General features: G+C 43.2%; 1 protein-coding gene across 1 annotated transcript; it reads left to right on the forward strand.

The window, feature by feature from the left end:
* The first annotated feature begins 1,361 nt into the window (after positions 1 to 1,361).
* LOC133109773 (laminin subunit beta-3-like) lies at positions 1,362 to 19,804 on the forward strand. The gene is made up of 23 exons (XM_061219352.1): positions 1,362 to 1,429; positions 1,648 to 1,703; positions 2,480 to 2,634; positions 7,312 to 7,426; positions 7,793 to 7,866; positions 8,269 to 8,460; positions 8,961 to 9,024; positions 9,415 to 9,599; positions 10,045 to 10,165; positions 10,803 to 10,991; positions 11,797 to 11,952; positions 12,433 to 12,617; positions 12,915 to 13,011; positions 13,278 to 13,647; positions 13,918 to 14,078; positions 14,656 to 14,867; positions 15,275 to 15,478; positions 15,980 to 16,124; positions 16,794 to 17,001; positions 17,444 to 17,585; positions 17,817 to 17,993; positions 18,643 to 18,802; positions 18,916 to 19,804. The coding sequence occupies exons 1-23, from the start codon at positions 1,395 to 1,397 to the stop codon at positions 19,053 to 19,055; spliced, it is 3,543 nt and encodes a 1,180-aa protein (XP_061075336.1). The 5' UTR covers positions 1,362 to 1,394; the 3' UTR covers positions 19,056 to 19,804.
* The last annotated feature ends 54 nt before the right edge of the window (positions 19,805 to 19,858 follow it).

Here is a 19,858-nt window from a genome sequence, read left to right on the forward strand (position 1 = left end):
GAAAAAAGGTTCTGTACATAATACACCTGAATAGAACTGAATTATAAATACACATTTCAGGCAAGACTGTACCCATCATCAGCTTAAAGAAAAGTACATATCAGAGGAGATGGAATCTCGCTCAGAGTAAACATATGTTTTTTTAAAACCAGAGGTATTTGCTGTGGTTTCTTGGCAGTGACCGTGTGGGAGTGGCACTGGCTGTGTTCTGGCTATGATTCAGTATAGACACACCCTTCTACCTTATAGTTAGTCACCACGACCATGGAGAAAAACAAGCTGAAATTCAGTAGCCTCGGGCCAGGGATTTTTACACCGTTGATGATCAACAGACTGTTACGTACAAATGAAAGAAAGCCATGATTAATTACCAGTGCCACACCTTTCTCCTGTCTCAAAACTTTTGAGTGGAATTTTTTCTCTGTATATATTTCCTTATATTCAGCAAAGGAAGTTCAGCAATCTCCCCCTTTCAAAATGACAACATCATCATTTATACAAACCTTCTGGCAAAAGACTACTGTACAGTGTGAAAACATTAAAAGACTCACAAGTCCATTTCTTTAACTTGCACTGATTCTAAACCTCAGAGTAAGCTTTAAAGTCATGCTTATGCAAGTTCTTTAGTACATAGCCACAGCAGCCACAGCTGTGTGTGTGTATGCACATGTCGGAGGCAAGTTTAGACTGCACAATGCTGTGGTAACAGTAGTTAGAAGACTATAGATAAAAAGGTTGTTGGGCACATTATTTAGCCACATTTGCTTGGTTCATGTGGTTCTGTCTCCCGCACATGAAATGTTCTGTTCTCGCAGCATTAGAACTGTGGGTAGGATGACCACATTCACCATAGCTGCAGTAATGGTGGCCATGTTAACCAGACACACACTTATGGTTCATTGTTTTTTCATTTATGTTTGGCTAGCAGCTTTAATTATGACATCATTATGAGAATTATTAATACTGCTTTAGCAGTGTTAAAACATTATCCGGGTGAAAAATCAGTTGGGGGGAAAAAAAAGCTTTATTATAAACATAAAAAAGAATACATAATCTGTGCATACACGCTTTCCAGTTGGGATACCTCCACTTCATCAACCTGGGATCTATTAGAAATGTGTTAAACTGTATTTTTGTTACTTTAAGGTATTCTAGTATACGTAGGTTTGATTCTATTTGATTGCGTGAAATTCTCTGTGCATTATTGTGCGGATGTGGTGTGATCATTACTGTGCGGATGTAATGTGAATGGATTGATATCTCACAGGGTGTGGTCGTGAACGGGCAGGGCGCGTCTGTCTGCCGCACCTCTGACGCATGCTGCATCACCTCAGCCCAGGTGAGTCTGCGCTTATATACAACCAGGGGAGCAGAGGAACAGACACTTTAACTGTATGAACACTGCTCCACTCAAAGCTTACTTAAACTGGTGAGTTCACAGCTGAGTACCTTTCTGTTGGTGAAGCAGTTTTATTTTTGACCTTATTTATCTTGCTGAATGTTTGAATTTACAGGTCCAGTGGATGTACTGCATAACTTTTTTTTTGATAATGACTGAATAGCTTTTTTTTTACAATATTGATCATTTCTTTCCAATATTCTTCTTTTATATATTTCCTAAATATATATTTGTTTCCCTAATTGCAGTTGTTGGTTGAGCACCAAAGATTTCATGAAGACGTGGATATTATTCCAAATAGCAGGTATGAATAACTGTTTATTCTTGTTTGTCCTATCGGGTTTTTTATTATTTGCTGGATAATGAAACATGCTAATATTCTATGGACAGATGTTGTTTGCATATATTCTTTGACCTGGATTCAGACTAATTATCTAGCTGAATAATGAAATACTCAGCTGTTGCATGTTGTTACATTTATCATTTTTGTTCATTTTAGAACCCATGCCACTAGCAGAACAAAGAAGTATGTTTGAAAAACATCATTATAAATTAAAAACAAATAACATAGATAGATTTGAACCAAGGAGACTTGTAGCTTAGCAATTTATTGTTTAATCACTATAGAACAGTTTATGGATTATGGCCATTTATGCTTGTCTGTCCTCCTGGATCTCTTCTGTAGGGCTGATCCTGTTCAGAGTCTGAGTGTGAAATGTTTGGCAGATACACATCATTTCTAACAAGGATAATATAGGACACCATTTTGTCAGGAGAATGTTCAGCAGACTGTGGTGGAAATTTCCCTGGGTAAAATTAGGTCCTTGTCTGCTGTACATGCCCTTTAAGGTGAAGGAGATCAGAAATATGTGATTAGAATGTTCGTAACTGAACCTTCTATACCTTCTATGCCGATCCCTCCTGGTAATGGAAAGAAATTGAGTTCTAGAACTTTGAGGAATTCTAGAATTCTGAGGAAAAATGAAAAAAACATTCAAAATAACCTACTCTTCTAAGGGTTTTAATGGAGACTACTGGCCTGTACTCTTTTGATTGAAATTGAATTGTTTCCCTCCACAGCCCTGGCTGCTCTTACCACTGCCCAGCAGGACTGCTCACGTGGGGCCTGTTACCCCCCAACGGGAGACCTTCTCCTGGGCCGGAGCAAGCTACTCCAGGCCTCCTCCACCTGTGGTCTGATGGGCTCGGAGGTCTTCTGTCGACCCTACGGAATGGTAAGCCCCATCCCATTCTGGCAGTCACACAGCTGAATCCCCACTTCAGCTGGTACGGTTGGTCGAATGCATTTTTCTTTGCATCTGCGGACAAGCCATTAACTGTAGCTTGTCCACCATTATCTCTTATCCTTCCATCAATATGCCTGTGAATATACATGTCACTAGCTGCTGTTTGGGATTAATACACAGGACATAGACCCCTAGCCTTGCACTGGTTGTAAAGAGCTATGTGATACAGACAGGCTGACCAGCAGACAGGGTTGGCAGGGTTGAATGTCCTGCTCTCTGTTCCTACTATCCATGGGGGCAGGAGGGTTGGAAGACTGTCAGATTTGTGAAATTGTCTGGATTTGGTGCCAGATTCTCTATGTGCTGCAACCCTTGTGTCTCACTGTCATGGGGGGAGTGGATATCAGAAGTCAAGGTGAGGGGGAACTGGAGGAAAACATGATTTTGAAAATAATAATTGCCCTGGGTTGCCGAATATGAAATAATAGCTTTTACTCTTTGTGCAAATCTATATTTATTTGGATTCCATAGGGGCTGGCACATTAATATACTGCTCTATAAATGTAGCTCTCACTCTTCCTGTATTAGCCTTTTCTATGATATCATTCATCCAGATTAAGAATCTGCTTGCAAAGTCTTGTTTTCAGCCATAGGGAATTACCCTGTTCTTGGGGTTATACTATTACATTTTCCAGAATGTGTTCACCGGAATTAAATACAAGCCCTGTAATTAGATTGTCAGGTTAATTAAGAGGCTGTTTTAATCTGCAGACCATGACCACTGATGGCAATAAGCACCAGCTGTAAGAAATTGTAATTTTGTTGACTTGGTTTTTTATTGTTGTTTAGGTTTATTTTGGTGGTGAAATGTATAATTATTTCTCATTCCCATGGCTTTTCAAATGTTACCATTTGTGTATGAAATACATGCTGCAGAAAAAGAAAATAGATATTTCCGAAATGATCATGGCTAACAGTATGTAGAAGTTAACCTGTATTATTGAAGATGATTTTTGTGGGATTGGCCACAAGTGGAGACAGTGTAGAGTTATTTTATGAGGACAATCTGAAAAATGTATGTAGATTATTAAAAAAGCTGATTTTTGAAGCCATGCAGTCTAGCCGTCCAACGTTTAGCATTCATGCTAGGTTTGCTCTGATACAGCTGATCCCCTTTGCTTAAGGCTCGTACTTGCAGAAAAAAAAGGCCATTGCTGACTCGGCATCGCACAAATGTTTTGTTTAGAAGACTATCTGCGTGGTTTTGTGATTTATATGAGCAGCTATATTTTTACTGCTGAATACACAGTAAAATGTTCAACATTAATCAACTCTAACTGAGTACATACAGTTCCTATTGGACTCATATAACCTCTGTTAAAGCTGAATTAACACTAAACACTTCACTGTGTACATGGTACTGTCTGTTTGAAAGGCTGTGTTTTCTTGTTGCCCCTGAAGCGGAGTTTTGGATAGATTTACCGGCATGACCCAACAGCACTGTTTCCATCACAAAGTAAAGTTACATGGTGTGGCCATCTTAACATGTAGCATCATGCAGTACATGATGTCACTAGTGGATCCTCTTTTAGATTAACTCTTTTAGTTGTCTTTCACAACATCTACCTTGTTCCTGCCCTATAAAAAAAAATCTGCACATTTACATCCCTGCCAACATTTCACTGGCACTTTGAAGGCTGGAGCATTTTTCATGGCTTTCAATATCAAATTGTCTATGCAAGCAATGAGGCGACACATGTAGGAGTCAGTGTTATGAAAGTATCTGTGTGTTGTGGGTCACTGTAGCTCAAAACTAAGACTAAGAATTTTGAAACCTCTAGGACTGTATAGGTGGCTATTGAATATGTTTTTGGCTGTGCTGTAAATGGGTGGAGCGGTAGTCAGCTACGTGTCTTAAACAGTGAGTGAAGGCGAGCCTTTCTGGATTGTACAGAAAGTGCTCTAAGCAGCATGGCAGAACATTTCCACACACACTGTGATAATGACTCATCCTGCAAAAATGTTCAAGCAAGCACTTGAGCATGCTGTTCTGGTGCTGATACATTCACAGACTATCTTAGCTGCCAGATGCAGATACTGTATGTTCAGAAAGTGCGGTGTGGAAATTCTGGAATTTATCATCTGTCGGATCCACTTCCTTACAAGCATATTCCTGTAATTGATTGCTACTTGCTGTTGATTGATGATGACAATTCATTTTAAATCAATAACTTGACTACAGTAACTCTTCAAGATGTGTGGGATGAAGTGCAATTATATCAAAATTTTGTTCATTCAACCCATGGTCCCAGAACATGACATGGAATAGACAGAACAGCAGTCCTGTTTCTATTTAAATATATATATATTATAGTACAATAAATTAATGATAATATCATATAATATTAAACAATAAATGATGTGCATCAACACAACAGCTCTCATAGAATGACCCATGGCACACAGCACGTCAGACAGCAAGGGGATAACGTGCACCACGACCGTGAGCGACTGCTGCCATTTCCCCTGATTGGCTGATAGCCAGCCATCATAAAGCTGCTGATTTGGCTGAAGGAGCTCTGCCAGTTCCCAATGACACAAATCAGGAAGCCAAAGCTCGCTCTCATTTCTCTGGGAGGCAGGAGTGCTGAACCAGCAGTCACCCCAATGTCGATCCTATTCACAGCCTGGTGCCTCATGTCTCTTTCAAATTGACCGTATATATCGTGTAAAGACTTCCCTTCTGGTTCAAGTCAGCCACAAGCCAGGATTTATTATCTGGACTAGCAGGTCTTTGATCCATTCCCAGAATGTCCATTTTGTGAAGCTAGCCCATAATGTGTGGAAAATGTGATTGGTAAAGGTAGTATCTTCACTCTCAGTGGAGGTACACTTTGTTTCTTCAAGTATTACATTTCCTAAATGTACCGTGAAAGTACAGTAATGTTCTCTTTGGGTACAAATGATACAATTTTATGCACCTGTAGGGTACTGCCACAGTAACAAGCATTTGTACCTTTTTTTTCTTTCTGAGAGTGTTGGCATTCTTGCTATGTCATTTTTGTGATGTGTTCCAAATAGAAAGATCAAAAATCTTTCATTTGCACATTTAAAACATTTAAAACATTTAAGTCAATCAGAAAGGGATAAATATAGTATTCTCAGACGCAGTGATCTTATGATAAACATGGCCCTGCCTCTTTCAAAATGCCCATTTGTTGAGGGTTCTGAAAGCTGAAAGCCTGCATTGTTATACATTTTTTTGTTATGTTGGCAACAGATTGAAGTCTTAAACATGCACTGAGCTGGATATCAATGTTTTATCTGTTTGAACATGGTAGAAACAAATATGAGTGACTTGAGCGGATGTTTTGTAACCGACACAAACCCTGGAGCTGCCATACACATTCATTAACCTTGAGGTTGTGGTAATAATTTGACACATTCATTACTTACTATATGCTTACCATGCCAAATTAAAGCCTTAAATTGCTCCAAATATATTATTACCAACCTTATTAAAGACACATATTTGCCAGCAGTACAATTTTTATTTTCCTTTTTGTTAACGTGCTTGCTTCAGAAAAGGATAATGCCCCCCTGACTGCAGGTAGCAATGTAGGTCACTTTGAGTAAATAATTTAATCTACTGTATAGTTATATAAACAGGTATGGTTAAGTATGCTAAATTGAGGGCTTTGTCATGTTCTGACAATTTATTTCAGTTGTCATGAGCAGGTATGGTACCCTGTTGCACGACTGGCCAGTCATGTTTTGCGTGTTGTATCTTATAAATGCTTAGCAACAATTATTAGTATTTGTATCAGTATAAGTATTATTATTCATGTGGGGAAGAGTAATACTTATCCAGAATACTAATGACTGACAATAATAATAATGTGAATTTGTGTGGTAGCGAGGTGAATTATCACTGTAATGCCATGGCAGGGTTTTAAGCTTGATGTAGAAACCGTGGCTGATAGGAACCTTTCCCCCAGTTGTTAGTGGCCCTGGCGAGGGCCCTGTGTCACAACGCTCTCTGGACACGGTATGTAAGCAGACCGGGTCAGAACCCTGACTCAGGGTTCAGCCAGCCTCACGCACTGCATGTAGCGCTCGCTAGGGAAAGCACAGTCTTTGGCAATGGCCTCCACACCACTGCCACTGTTAACATGTCCGCACTAAAACTTTTACTGGTATACCTATTGCAACACATAATGAAACTGAAAGCATATGAAAGCATATTTTTTAAAATGTAATTCCTAACATGTTTTGTTAATGCTAAAGAAGATCCCAGATCTGCGGTCATCTATTAGATCTTAACATCTAAAATGTTTCTAAAGTTCCAGTAATTCCACAGGCTTGGTTTGATTTGGCTCCACCAATGACACCTGATCCCAATAGCACCTCCCTCTCTACATTACAGAAATGGTGTGAGCTTCTGACCAAGGACCTTAAGCCAAGCTACTTTTGAACCACATAATTTAGGATGAAATATGACCCCAGGGTTGACTTCAGATTGGACCTTCACCCCAGCAGAAATTAGCAATGAAGTGTTCACATCAGACAAAACACACAGGAGTGTGGGAATTATATTTTCTTTTGAATTAATCATTGTCTGCACATACTGATACTGCTGTGTGTTTTGTATGACCTCTCTCACAGGGGGGAATGAGATGCTGCCCCTGTGATTCACGATACCCTGACGGACGGCAGGCACACACCATCCAGGAAGTACTCTCCACTGCGGCGCCCAACAGGTGGTGGCAGTCAAGGAAAGGTGAGATGAGATGTTGCTTTCACAAACACACTGACGCTGCAAACATTCACAACTGTAGCCCACATCACAGGAAGTGAGAGATTTTTTTTCATTCCATCCCATTCCATTCCAAACCGTTCCATTGCTTTCCATTGCATTCCATTTGCTTACCAGATATTCATATACTTAGCTTAGAAAAGTACATCAGTGTTACAATCAGGAATATAAAAGTGTAACATTGCTCAAAAGGCAGAGAGGGCCCATTCATAATCAGTAAGTGTGAAATATAACCACTTGTCTCAGTTCTAAAATATTAGGTGTGTCATTTAGCTGTTATACAATCCAAAGAGGTAATAACTGCTTCTCTGCTGGGACTGATTCTTCTAGGTGTGAGCCCAGTTAGCCTACAGCTGGACCTGAAAAATACCTTTCAACTGGACACCCTGGTTATGAAGTTCAAGGTAATGACATCATTCAGCACACTGATATTGCATAAAACATGAATATTACATTGATTTATTATGCCATTTTCATGTACTAACCATAATTTCCTACATATTGAATAGATACAGGCAAACTGTACAGCAGGGCTGCCCAACCCTGTTCCTGAAGGTCTACCATCCTGTAAGGTTTCATTTCAACCCTAATTTGGCCCACCTGATTCTACTAATTAGGAGCTCAATGAGATCTCTAGCTGTTGAATGAGGAGTGCGTTGTTAGGGTTGGAGTGAAAGATGATCTCTAGGAACAGGACAGCCCTGCTGTGGAGGATCTCTAGAGCATCTAGCATAGTGGTCCAAAAACAGTGTTACTTCCCCACACTTAACTCCGCAGTAACAATACCTTCCATTTTGTCTTGACAGGGACCCCGCCCCGATGCACTAATCATTGAGCGATCGACTGATTCGGGGCGTACGTGGCAGCCTGCCCTGTACATGGCTACTGACTGCCACTCTGCGTTTCCCTCCGTCAGCACCTCCCCACCCCAAAACCTGAAGAGCACCTACTGCTACCCCCTGCCACCCATCACCTCCAACCACTACCTGGACCAGACAGTAAGCCTGCTCTGCCTGCACTATAGGCCCTTCTGCCTTCTACTGCCAGGTCCAACACCAGTGTTGGATTTCTGTGTCCTGAGACAGCTTTTCCAGTGTATCCAGATTACAGTAGAATTTGAACTTTATTCAGAGACTCCTTTCAGCATTACCAGTGATATCTAGTACACAACAAGAAGAACCCCATCATGATTTATAATATCCTAGGCTGTGGTGTTGGATCTTACTTCTTAGACCAAGTGTAGGCTACCTTTAATATGCCCACAATCTAGCCTGTGATCAATGGAACAAACAAATCTAATGACTATTACTAATCTTTATTCGAAGCTCTGTTACCCTTCTCCCAGAAGAAGGCCACTATTGACCTATTGCTCTATCTGAAACACTCATTACTTCACTGACTGTAGCACATTCCGTAGGGCAGTTACAGGCAGCTTTTCAGAGTCAGAGCCAGAGCGTGAATCTATGCTGACTGACCGTCTGTCTTCTTTTTTTATTAGATTTACTTCCACCCCTTGAGCCAGTTTTCTGACCTCAGTGCCCCGAAGAGCCAGAAGATCGAGGGTAAGGTGCATTTACTCCAACTTCACAGGGCTGGATATTCAGTCCCTTACTTCTCCATTTGACACAGGTGTAGTATCTGTAAATATTAATGGTGAGAGATGCGAAGAGAGTGGATATTCACATAATCAAACACTTGCACATAATTCAAAATGCCATTGCTCCAGAATGTTTACAGTCTTCTGGTTGGTTAATTTAATAATAATTTGTTATTTAGCTGAGATAACCAGGATAATCATCTAAGATAACCACAAACCTTTCTGGCCCCCGTCAAGTACCTAAGCCACCAGGCTACAGGCTGTCTAGTGCGTTCATATGATTGACAACCCATTAAGAGGATGATGCAACCTTGCTTTGCCATTGCTGACTGATCTGTTGGTCCATTTGTCATAGAGGTGACCGACCTCACCAACCTCCGAGTGAACCTAACCCAGCTGGGACCAGTTCCCCACATGCCCGGTCGCACCCCCAGCCGCTTCTATGCCCTGAAGGAGCTGCAGGTGCTGGGCTCCTGCTTCTGTCACGGCCATGCTAACCGCTGCCTGCCCGACCACACCACCAACCAGCTCTCCACACAGGTAAAACCTGGAATATGTGCAGTAACTTACTGTACAGAGGGTCACCCTCTGCAGTGACACACAGGAGCCACAAGGGGCAGCGCACACTGTGTGACACAGCACAGTACATTGTATTCCAAGTCCATTTTCATACTCTATGTAAAAACATGACAGGTTATAACTATTAACAATCTTGCATTCATCCGTTTGCTTTAGGATGAATTCAGGGACAAATTTGTATCCCTTTTTGTATTATATTCGTGATTGCATCTGTAACAAAGTTCTAAGTAGGAATTTCTATTGGATTGCTAATGTATGCTGACTGTAACTGAAGCGTCATTACTGAAATCTGTTCTTTGTGAATGAGTCCAGAGGATTGTGTAAAAGCCCTGTAGACTGGTTTACGGTCAGTGGGGCGTATTTGTAACAGGACTCTCCCCCTCTGTGCTGTGTGTGCACGCTGTAGGTGAGTCCAGTGTGTGAGTGCCAGCACAACACCGCGGGAGTGAACTGTGAACGGTGCGCTGACCTCTACAATGACCTGCCCTGGAGGGCCGCCCAGGAGAACCGACCCAACGCCTGCAAACGTACGTACTCCCCTATGGTCCTGTTCTCACCCACTATAGCCCCTATGGTCCAGTCCTGTTCTCACCCCCTATAGCCCCTATGGTCCAGTCCTGTTCTCACCCCCTATAGCCCCACAACCAGCAGGGTCCTGTCTTTACCAATTATACCCCTGGACAAAGTCTTATCTTCACCCACTGACCATAGCTACTATCTCCACAACAACAAAACATGCCCATGCAGATTAGAAAGGAAGAAGGTTTCATTGTGCTTACTGGTACAATGTGAACTGTGAACAGTGTTAGACAATGTGTTCTTACAGTTAGATTAGATTAACTTAAATGAGATATCACCTTACAAACTCCCATCCCTTATTAAATGACCAACAGTGCTTGGTCATACCGCTTGTCTTATACACACATACAAAATTGTATTTCAAAAGTGACACTGACATTTTGATTAATCTACAAGCGTTCAAGATTTTATCTATGGGATCACTCTTGCACTTGGAACCATGCTTACCTCTTGGGTTTTCAGTGTACTTGTCCCTTGTTATAATTTGCACTTAATTGTAAGTCTTTCTGGATAAGAGCATCTGCCAAATGACTGTAATTTAATGTAATGCAAACCCACTGTTTCTCCTCGGTGCGCCCCCTGCAGGCTGCGAGTGTAACAACCATGCCCAGCGGTGCAGTTTTGACCCGGAGCGGTACGAGGCCAGTGGGCGAGTGAGCGGGGGTGTGTGTGAGGGGTGTATGCACCACACCGCTGGGCCCAACTGTGAACAGTGTGCCCCTAATTACTACCGCAACCCCAGGAGTGCCATTGACCGACCGGACACCTGCTTGCGTGAGTACCACATCCCTACCCTGCTGGAAAAAAAACAGCTCAAGCTAGGTTTTGAAACAGCTGGTAGCTAGTATTTCAATCTGGTCATAGCTGGATTTTACACCAGGGTAATCTCATATTTCACTTTGCTGTCCTGTTTTGTTTAAGTTTTTGATGTAACAGAAATATGTGCAAATGCAAACATGTTCAGTTGCATGTCAAGATACATTTGATAGATGCATTTTTCTATTTCAATTATACTCTTTGACCAACAGTTTTCAAGCAGAATTTTTTAAGCGTCACACAAAATACGAGATATTTCTAAATTGGCAATCAACCATAAGAAATATTTAAGTTGAAGTATTAAAGATGTATTATGAGTGAAAAGTCCAGTATACAACCACATACAAAGTGTCAGGGTATTAAATGTATTATGAGCAAAAACTCCAGTGCTCCAACCCTTCCCCTACACTGCTGTCCAAGCACCTCCACACAGCTGTGTTTCAGGAGGCAGAAAGCAACACTGCCGAACTCCACGTCCTGCGGGCCACAGTGTCTGCAGGCATTGGCTTCACCTCTACACTACACTAGCTGATTCCACAAATTAGCTTATTATCTGAACCATGCAGGTAAAATAATGAGTGAAATCAGGAAGTGTAGTGCAGTGCAGTGCAGGGCCCTGCAGCCCACAGGATGTGGAGTTGAGTAGCGCTGGCCTAGAGATGCAGAGGGAGGCAGGGAAGGGGACCTGAGTGTGTGTAGCAGATGTGCCAGGTGATGACCTCGCCCTGTGTGTGTGTGTGTGTGTGTGTGTCTCTCGGAGCAGCCTGCCAGTGCAGTGCGGAGGGATCGGAGAGAGGCGGTCAGTGCGATGGCAGAACAGGGGCTTGCCGCTGCAAGGCCAACGTGGAGGGCCCGCGCTGCGACCGCTGTAAGAGAGGCTACTACGGCCTGAAGGCCACCAACACCCTGGGGTGCACCAGTGAGTCCTCCCTCTCACCCTCTCAGATCACAGCTTATTACTGGGTCACAAGCTTTTTTAGGAGTACACTCTAAATTTCTCAGTTTAGTTTCATCCATATACCCTCAAGAATAACATTGACCCTTAGCTTGGACACACTGTAATGTTGGTGCACATATTAGTGCAGTAGTAGCACATAAATATTACTGCATTTAGATCTTTGGATACTTTAAAATGTCTGTCCACAATTCTATCATTTGAAGAGTGAAATGTTTTTGATTGTAGGAGATTAGTAAAAGAGTTCTGTGTTTTTGTCTACTGTACTTTATAGCAGCTATCTTGGCCATGTCACCTGTGAAATAAAGATATGTTATCTTATAGTTGTGACAAAACTGTGATAAAACTGTTAAGGTTGGTCTATATCGGTGCTGGGAGCAGCTTTTCACCCTCCCACCTTCACTCTGTTGTTTGTGTTTAACGTGTGTGTATGTGTGTCTCCAGAATGCTCCTGCAATGTGGGGGGTGATGACACGTGTGACCCCCTGACTGGTCAGTGCAGGTGCCCCCCAAATGTTCAGGGTCTGAACTGTGACCAGTGCACCTCTGGGTACTGGAACTTCTCCCCCCATGGCTGCCAGCTCTGCAGCTGCGACCCGACCAATTCTCTCAGCAAGACCTGCGACCCGGTAATCCCCTGCTTCCGTTTATATTTTTTTTGCCAGTTAGGCCTGACTCAGAGAGCTGTTGCTTTGTATTTCTCGACCTAAAATAGGCTGAATATTCTATTGAGTCATTAAGCTTAGGTCATGAAATTCTTTTCTTTTCTTTTTTTTGCTTTAGCACCACTGCACCAGCTAGTGGTAAATTTTGAATTAGTGAATTAGTCGCATTTGCTGAGTTTGTGTGCCTACGTTGTGTTTTGTGTATTCCTGGCTAACATGAGGTGTGGGGATTTATTTTTCATGTTTTTTTTGCTTTTTTAGCTGACAGGTCAGTGTCGGTGTCGGTTTGGGTTTGGGGGAAGGACATGTAAAGAATGCCCTGACAACACCTATGGTGACCCACTCACAAGCTGCCAGCGTAAGTATATTTAACACATCAGAACACCCCAAGTGTACCTCCTATCTCACTGACGGCAGATCATTGCCTATCAACCCTGTTACAAAAACATTAATTAACAATTCAACTTGTCTACAGTTTCATTAATTATATAGACTCGTTTTTTAATGTTTTAAAGAGCAGCATTTAATTTCTATAGTTTGGAAGTTGACCAAGATGAACCACCGTTTGATATTGTGACCTGTTACTCGGATTATTTGCTTAATGTTGCCCCCTGGTGCCCACAGGTTGTAAGTGCGATCTTAGTGGCACACAGCCAGGCGGCTGCGATAAGAAGACAGGGCAATGCAAGTGCCTGCCAGGAGTGACAGGTGCCCGCTGCGATGCCTGTGCCCGCGGACACTGCGACCGGTATCCCAGCTGCCACGTCTGCCCCTCCTGCTTCTTCACCCTGGACCAACAGCTTAAGGACTTCACCCTCAGCCTGCAACGCCTCATCTCCCGGGCCCCCACCCTGCCTGGCACCACTGAGCCAGACCTGACCCCCCGCATCCGGGCCCTGGAGGACACCCTCGCCAGAATCCAGGACACCCTGCCACGCACAGCCCCCTCCGACAGCCGGGTGAAGAAGCTCCTCGAGGACTTGCGCAAACTCAGGTACACTACCCAGACAAGGTTAAACCTTTACTGCAGCACACCATTTCAGTCCAGGTAACTTAAACCATGATGAGTAGGAGCTGGCTTATCTTTTCCCTATACTGAAATAGAACCAAGGGTTGTTTTTGTTTTTTAACCATTTACTAAGAAATACACAAGAAAATGTGCGCACTTGCACATTAATTTGTGCGAATCCTGTAACTTTTGTTTGGCTGGCAATCACACAACTAAATTTGCTTAATCCACAATCTTCCACTCTCAAATCTCCAGGGAACAAGCCGATCAACTGGACCCAGAACTTTTCCCCACAGATGAGGGCACTGCTCTGGCCAAACAGCTTGAGGATCTCTTGAGAGAACTTCAGGGCCTGAACCTGGAGTACGACATCAAGAAAGCCGCCCTGAAAAACGTTGTCAATGCCAACCTCGGAGGTGATACTTCCCTCGAATACGCCCTGCAGTAATAATAATGCAGAGTCACCAACAGGGCAACGATGCTCATGTCATTGTTTCAGGATCCTGTGCTTTGTGTAAATATTCAAGCAATAAGCAATGGCAGCAATTTGTATGAAGATTAAGAAGGATATAACAAACTGTAGAAATATGTGACTCTTGATTAATCAACTGCTACAAAATTCTCAACACCTCATAGATTTCCCTGCCTTGTCACCCTTCTGGTTTGTTTGTAGTTGCACTGATAAAGAGATCCCATTAACCCACTGGCCAGCTCTGTCTGGGTTCATAACATTTAAAGTCATCTCTACCACTGAAGCCAAAACATTCCAATTTGACTCACAGGATAATATATGAGTATACTCATCTCCCGTAAATCCCGTTACGAACAAGAACCTCCTTGAGTAAAGATATGGACAGGATGGGAAGAATGCTGGAGCCATCCATCTGGTTATTATCAAACTGTGTCTGTCTGTCTAAAAACTCTGCCAGAGAGACAGAGATTGCATAAAATATTCTTCTGTGCTGACCCATCCTGTTTGCCTCCATTTCCCAGATACCTTTGAGACCATAAAGAAGGAATTCCAGAAATCAACAGACGCATTAAAGGATGCTGAGGCGACCAAACCCCTGCTGGAGCAGTCAGAGAAGACCCGGGAGGATGCCACCGATTTGGAGGGAACAGTCCAGCTCACCAACACCAATGACCTGAAGGACCTGGACAAGCAGCTGGCCTCCCGGCCCGACCTCAGGCCTGCAGCAGAGCAGGTGAGGCCCAAACCTACCCTAGCCCTGTCCTTCAGTCCTCCCATAAGGGTCACGGTACACTAATAAAAGGAGAGGTGGCGCTGTGAGTCTTTCTGAACACGCCAGACTACTGGGTTGATGTCCCCCAGCATTGGTTCAGTCATGGCAAACTAAGACTTCAGTGCTGGTTCAGTGATCACAAAATCCAGTGGTTTCATTTCAACCAAAAGCCAAATTACGCCTTTAGAACAATGTGTGTGAGTAGTCCAGCCAATTAGTGACATACATTAAACACTAGAGTGGTGTAAAGCATGAAAAGCCAGAGGGCACTGCAGCCCTTGGGGACTGGAGTATGAGATCCTAGCTCTAGAGTCCTGACCTGGTGCTCAGGGTTGGCAGATAAAATGACAGCTGCTGTTTGAACACAGGTCTGTGGCAGCACTCGCTCCACCCCCTGCACACCTGAGCAGTGTGATGGACAGCTCTGCCCCACCCCTGGGACAGTCTCCTGTGTGGAGGGCAAGCGCTGCGTTGGAGCCTTACCTCGAGGGAAGAAGGCCCTGGAAGACACTGAGGAGGTCAAATCCAGGCTGCAGCAGCTCAACGACAAGATCCGGGAGGCGGCCGATAAGGTACAGTGATATTGGGACTCCACAGAACACCACCACAGATACGGCATAACACTAAACAACAATGTATAGCAAAGAACACAATCACAGATACGGTATAACACTAATCAACAATGTACAGCAAAGAACACCATCATAGATACGACACAGTGCTAATCAACAATTTTACACCACATCACGATCACAGATACAGCATAGTACTGATTAACAATGGTACAGCACAGAACATAATTACAGATAGAGCACTGGATGAAATGACAATGTTACAGTACAGAACACAATCACGGATACAGCACAGCATACCAGGCATTGAGGAACTCCAGCCACACAAACAGAACATTACTGATTATCACAGCATCAGATTATTATGGTTTCTGTCTGTCGGTAAGAGCTAATGTCTTACCGACAGACAGAGAACAAAGAGCAGAGAACAAAGAGCTAATGTCATCAAAGTTTTTTTTTAAACTTAATAACACTTGCTTCTACACTGCCATTGGGTCACAGATCCAAGCCGCAGAGGACTCGGCCGATGGCGTGAGGCTGTCCACAGATGAGCTGTCCAATCAGATTAAACATGCCCGGACTGATCTTGAGGAAGACTTGGGGGACATCAAAAAATTTGTTCAGAACCTGAAGGACTTCCTGTCAGGTACTCCCATAACTGACAGGAAATTACTGTAACATCAAATAATGTTTACTTGAGATGCTCATGCATTTTAGAACATGAATAATTTACTCTTTATAGGTACTGAACTTTGTATGTGTGTGTGTGTGTGTGTGTGTATGTGTGAGTGCATCCCTGCTGTAAAATCCAGCTATGCCAGCTTGACCATCTTGAAAATGTAGCTAGTCCAGCTTGTCATAAGCTAGTAGCTGGTCAACAGCTGTTTCAAAACATAGCTTGAGTTGGTCAAACCATGTCAAGCTGGGAGCTGGGCAACCAGCTACCAGCTGTTTCAAAACCTAGCTTGAGCTACTTTTTTCAGCAGGGATGTGCATGCACTGCAAAAAATGAATGTTTAAAAATATATCTTGTTTTTCTCTCAAGTAGAAATTATTAGCTTGTTTTAAGTTAATGTTTGCTTGAAAATGGTCTTCCCAAATGTCTTGCCCCATTGGTAAATTTCAAAAAGTTGGTAAAAGAGTCAAACTGCAAGCTGTCTTATTGCCAATATTTTGTCTTATTTGGCAAAAAAGTTGAAGACATAAGATTTAAGTCTCACTTTAAAACTAAAACATTTGTTGAAATTGGTTTATTTTAATGTTATTTTTTGCAGTGTGTGTATGTAAATACTGAACGGTGTGCATGTTTACACAGACCCCTTATCGGACCCGACCGCCATTCAGAGCGTTAGCGACGGGATTCTGGCCACCAAGCTGCCGCTCAGCCTGTCCACCCTGAAGAGGAAGATGGATGAGATCCGCAAGCTGGCCGCAGGCCTGCCCGACAGCAGCAAGCTCCTGGCCAGCACTGCCCCCCAGCTGGATCTCGCCAGGAAGCTGCTGGATGACGCACAGGATGCCCGGTAATGCGACCGCTGCCACAACAAGGGCTGATCCGTTTCAGGATTTTGTGCCAACTTCTGTTTTATGACATTGTACAGTATATAAAAACCCACAGCAACAGGCAACCCAAGTGCAAGCCACTGCATATTCTCATATATTCACTGATATTTTAGAATCTTAGTTTGTGTCATATGTATATTGCGTCTCTGCTATGTCATAAAGCTGGTTTGATTCAGGTGTGTTATTGGTCTCATACCATTTTAATGTGCAATGTGTGTAGCATATGGCAGCTGATTGCTTTGGCCTTAAGATACTCTTACATAGTAGCTCCATGTATGTTTGCTTATGTGTGAATTCTGCTTGATGTCACTTTATTATAATATATTGCTGTGCTCCACATGGTCAGGATAGTCTGTGATGTTGTTCTGACGTTGCTGTAATGTTATTGTGAACGTGTGACAGGGACACAGCATTGGGGGTAAAGGACAAGGTGGACACCCTCCTGGGCGACCTGGTCAATGCAGATGACTTACTCAATGACGCGGACTCCAAGCTCCAGGACAGTATGAACATTTTGGACAAAGTAAACATCAACATTGAAAAGGTATGGAGCACGACTGCTTGTTACAGTCCACCATGTTACATGCTCAAAAGAAAGCCACTGAGGATACACCTTCCACGTGCCAAACAGTAGTATTAATAAAACCCCAAGATCACAACATTTAAAGATCTAAGTATGGGAACACAGTCTCGTTTGTCAGCATTCTTGACTCGATGGCGTACTGGAGATTATAAAATATCACCCTTTTTTTGTTTCTATCCCTCTTTTTCTCAGGCCAAGGGAAAGTTGGACCCTGCCACAAAGGCACTGGATGAAGTGAGTGATCTGACAGACAACATGGCCCCGGAGCTGGACAAGCTGAAGGATCTGGTGCAAAGGGAGCGTAACAATGCTGAAAGAGCCCGAGACAATGCAAATGCTGCAAAACAGGAGGCTGATGATGCCACTAAGGTGAGCCAATCACAGGCCAGCCTGAAGGAGACATCACTTTATTACATCACAGCTTTAATGTATGGAATGAACAGGGACCCTTTTGATAATGAACAAGAATGGACTAGATCAGGGGTGCACAACTCCGGTCCACATACTAGTTTTCCTTCCAACCAATCGCCTTGTTTTTAATTTGCTGACACCGCTATAAATGACCCTGGTTCAAGCCTGTACGTGAGCACAGTAAAATTATTAGGATACACTTGCAGTCTGCAGCTGTAGCTGGTACTCATACACATGTCAGATAAGATGTGATAGAGTCAATTCAATAATTAAGACCAGAAGTTGGCACAAAATCCTGAAAAGGATCAGCCTTTTTGTGCCTCCCTGGACTAGATTCAGTCAACATTGGTTTTTAAACCTGCTCTCAAATTAAAACAAGTGTTGTTTTGCTTAAAAACATATTTGTAACGCTGTCAATGTCATTGGTTCTGAGCAAAAATTCAACAATCAACATGGACAAAACCAGTCCTAGTCAATGCCTTATTTGAGCTTCTATACTTAATTAGCAAAATTTCTAGTCTATATGCTGTTGAAGAGGACTATAGTCTGTTTACACGCCATTTTGTCTGTGTGTATGTGCGTGTGCGGTGTGTGTGTGTGTATACAGGATCTTAAGGACTTAGAGGACCAACTGAAGCTCCTGCAGGAGAAAGCCAAGGAGGCTGATACGGGAGATGAAGCGGGCCCCGGGGACAGGCTTAAGGCGCTGCAGGACGAGGCCGGGAACCTCATCCAGGATACCGTGGACATGATGAAGAAACTTACAGGTACTGGGGCATCATGGGCGCTGCCTTGGAACACAGTGGGATCTTAACATCGGGGTGCGATGGAAAGGTTCCGCTAACCCCGCGTGCGAAACACTTTTCCCCCTATGAAACAGGTACTGAGGAGTCTCTTGCCGAGGCCACAGACCAGCTGCTGAAAAAGTCTCAAAAACTGAACGGGCTGGACGAGACGCTGAAGGGACTCCTGGATATAATCCGAGAGAGAGCCGAATACATGAGAGACTGCCGTGTGTGAGGGCACATCTGCACCCGCAGCTCATCCACCGCAGCACCCTTTCTCTGTAGAGCACTCAGCTGCTCTCCTGTGTTGTATCTCTGTGCACTTTATGAGCATCTGCCAAGGGGCTGTGATGTAATGCTGGAGCTCTCATGGCTGTAAGTCAATGCTGACATGGAGCCAGTGAATAACAGTGAGCACTTTGCACAAACGGCTTGGATTACAGTCGTTTTAATTTACTTAATTTATTGTTTGTATATGAACCGTCGCCAAACCAGGAGTATGTCTGGTCCTGGAGGGCTGAAACAGATGACTGATTCCATTGGTCAGTGTACATCACCATCTTTTAAAGGGAAATACAGAACATTAATCTGACCAATCAGATTAACCCTCATGGCCCTCTGATCTGTAATGGGAATTGTAAAACCGTATTACCAGGTATTATACAGTCACTCATAGAGTCTAGTCCCTTTGGGGACACTTTTTCTCTGTACCCTACAGAGGAGGTTATCTTTCATAGTCTCTAATGGGGCCTTCACTGTGGTGATAAACATGTATTGGATTGATACAAATCTATTGCAACAGATAGTTATTGTATGTTAGCAATGCCAATCCCATCCCATAGAGATTTGAGGTCTAATTCTGAATGGATGGTGATACAGATCTTTTTTCTGAATCAGCACATTATATCCATTGTGGGTACAACACATCTCTGCCTGTCCTGCTATTAGCACCTTTCTCAAATAAAAACATTTTTCATGACTGTACCTGTCTGTCCTTACTTTAATCGACTTGAGATTTAACCCAAACAAGGTGGCCAG

The sequence above is a fragment of the Conger conger genome, chromosome 14 (assembly GCF_963514075.1).
Source record: "Conger conger chromosome 14, fConCon1.1, whole genome shotgun sequence".
Classification (NCBI taxonomy): Eukaryota; Metazoa; Chordata; class Actinopteri; order Anguilliformes; family Congridae; genus Conger; species Conger conger.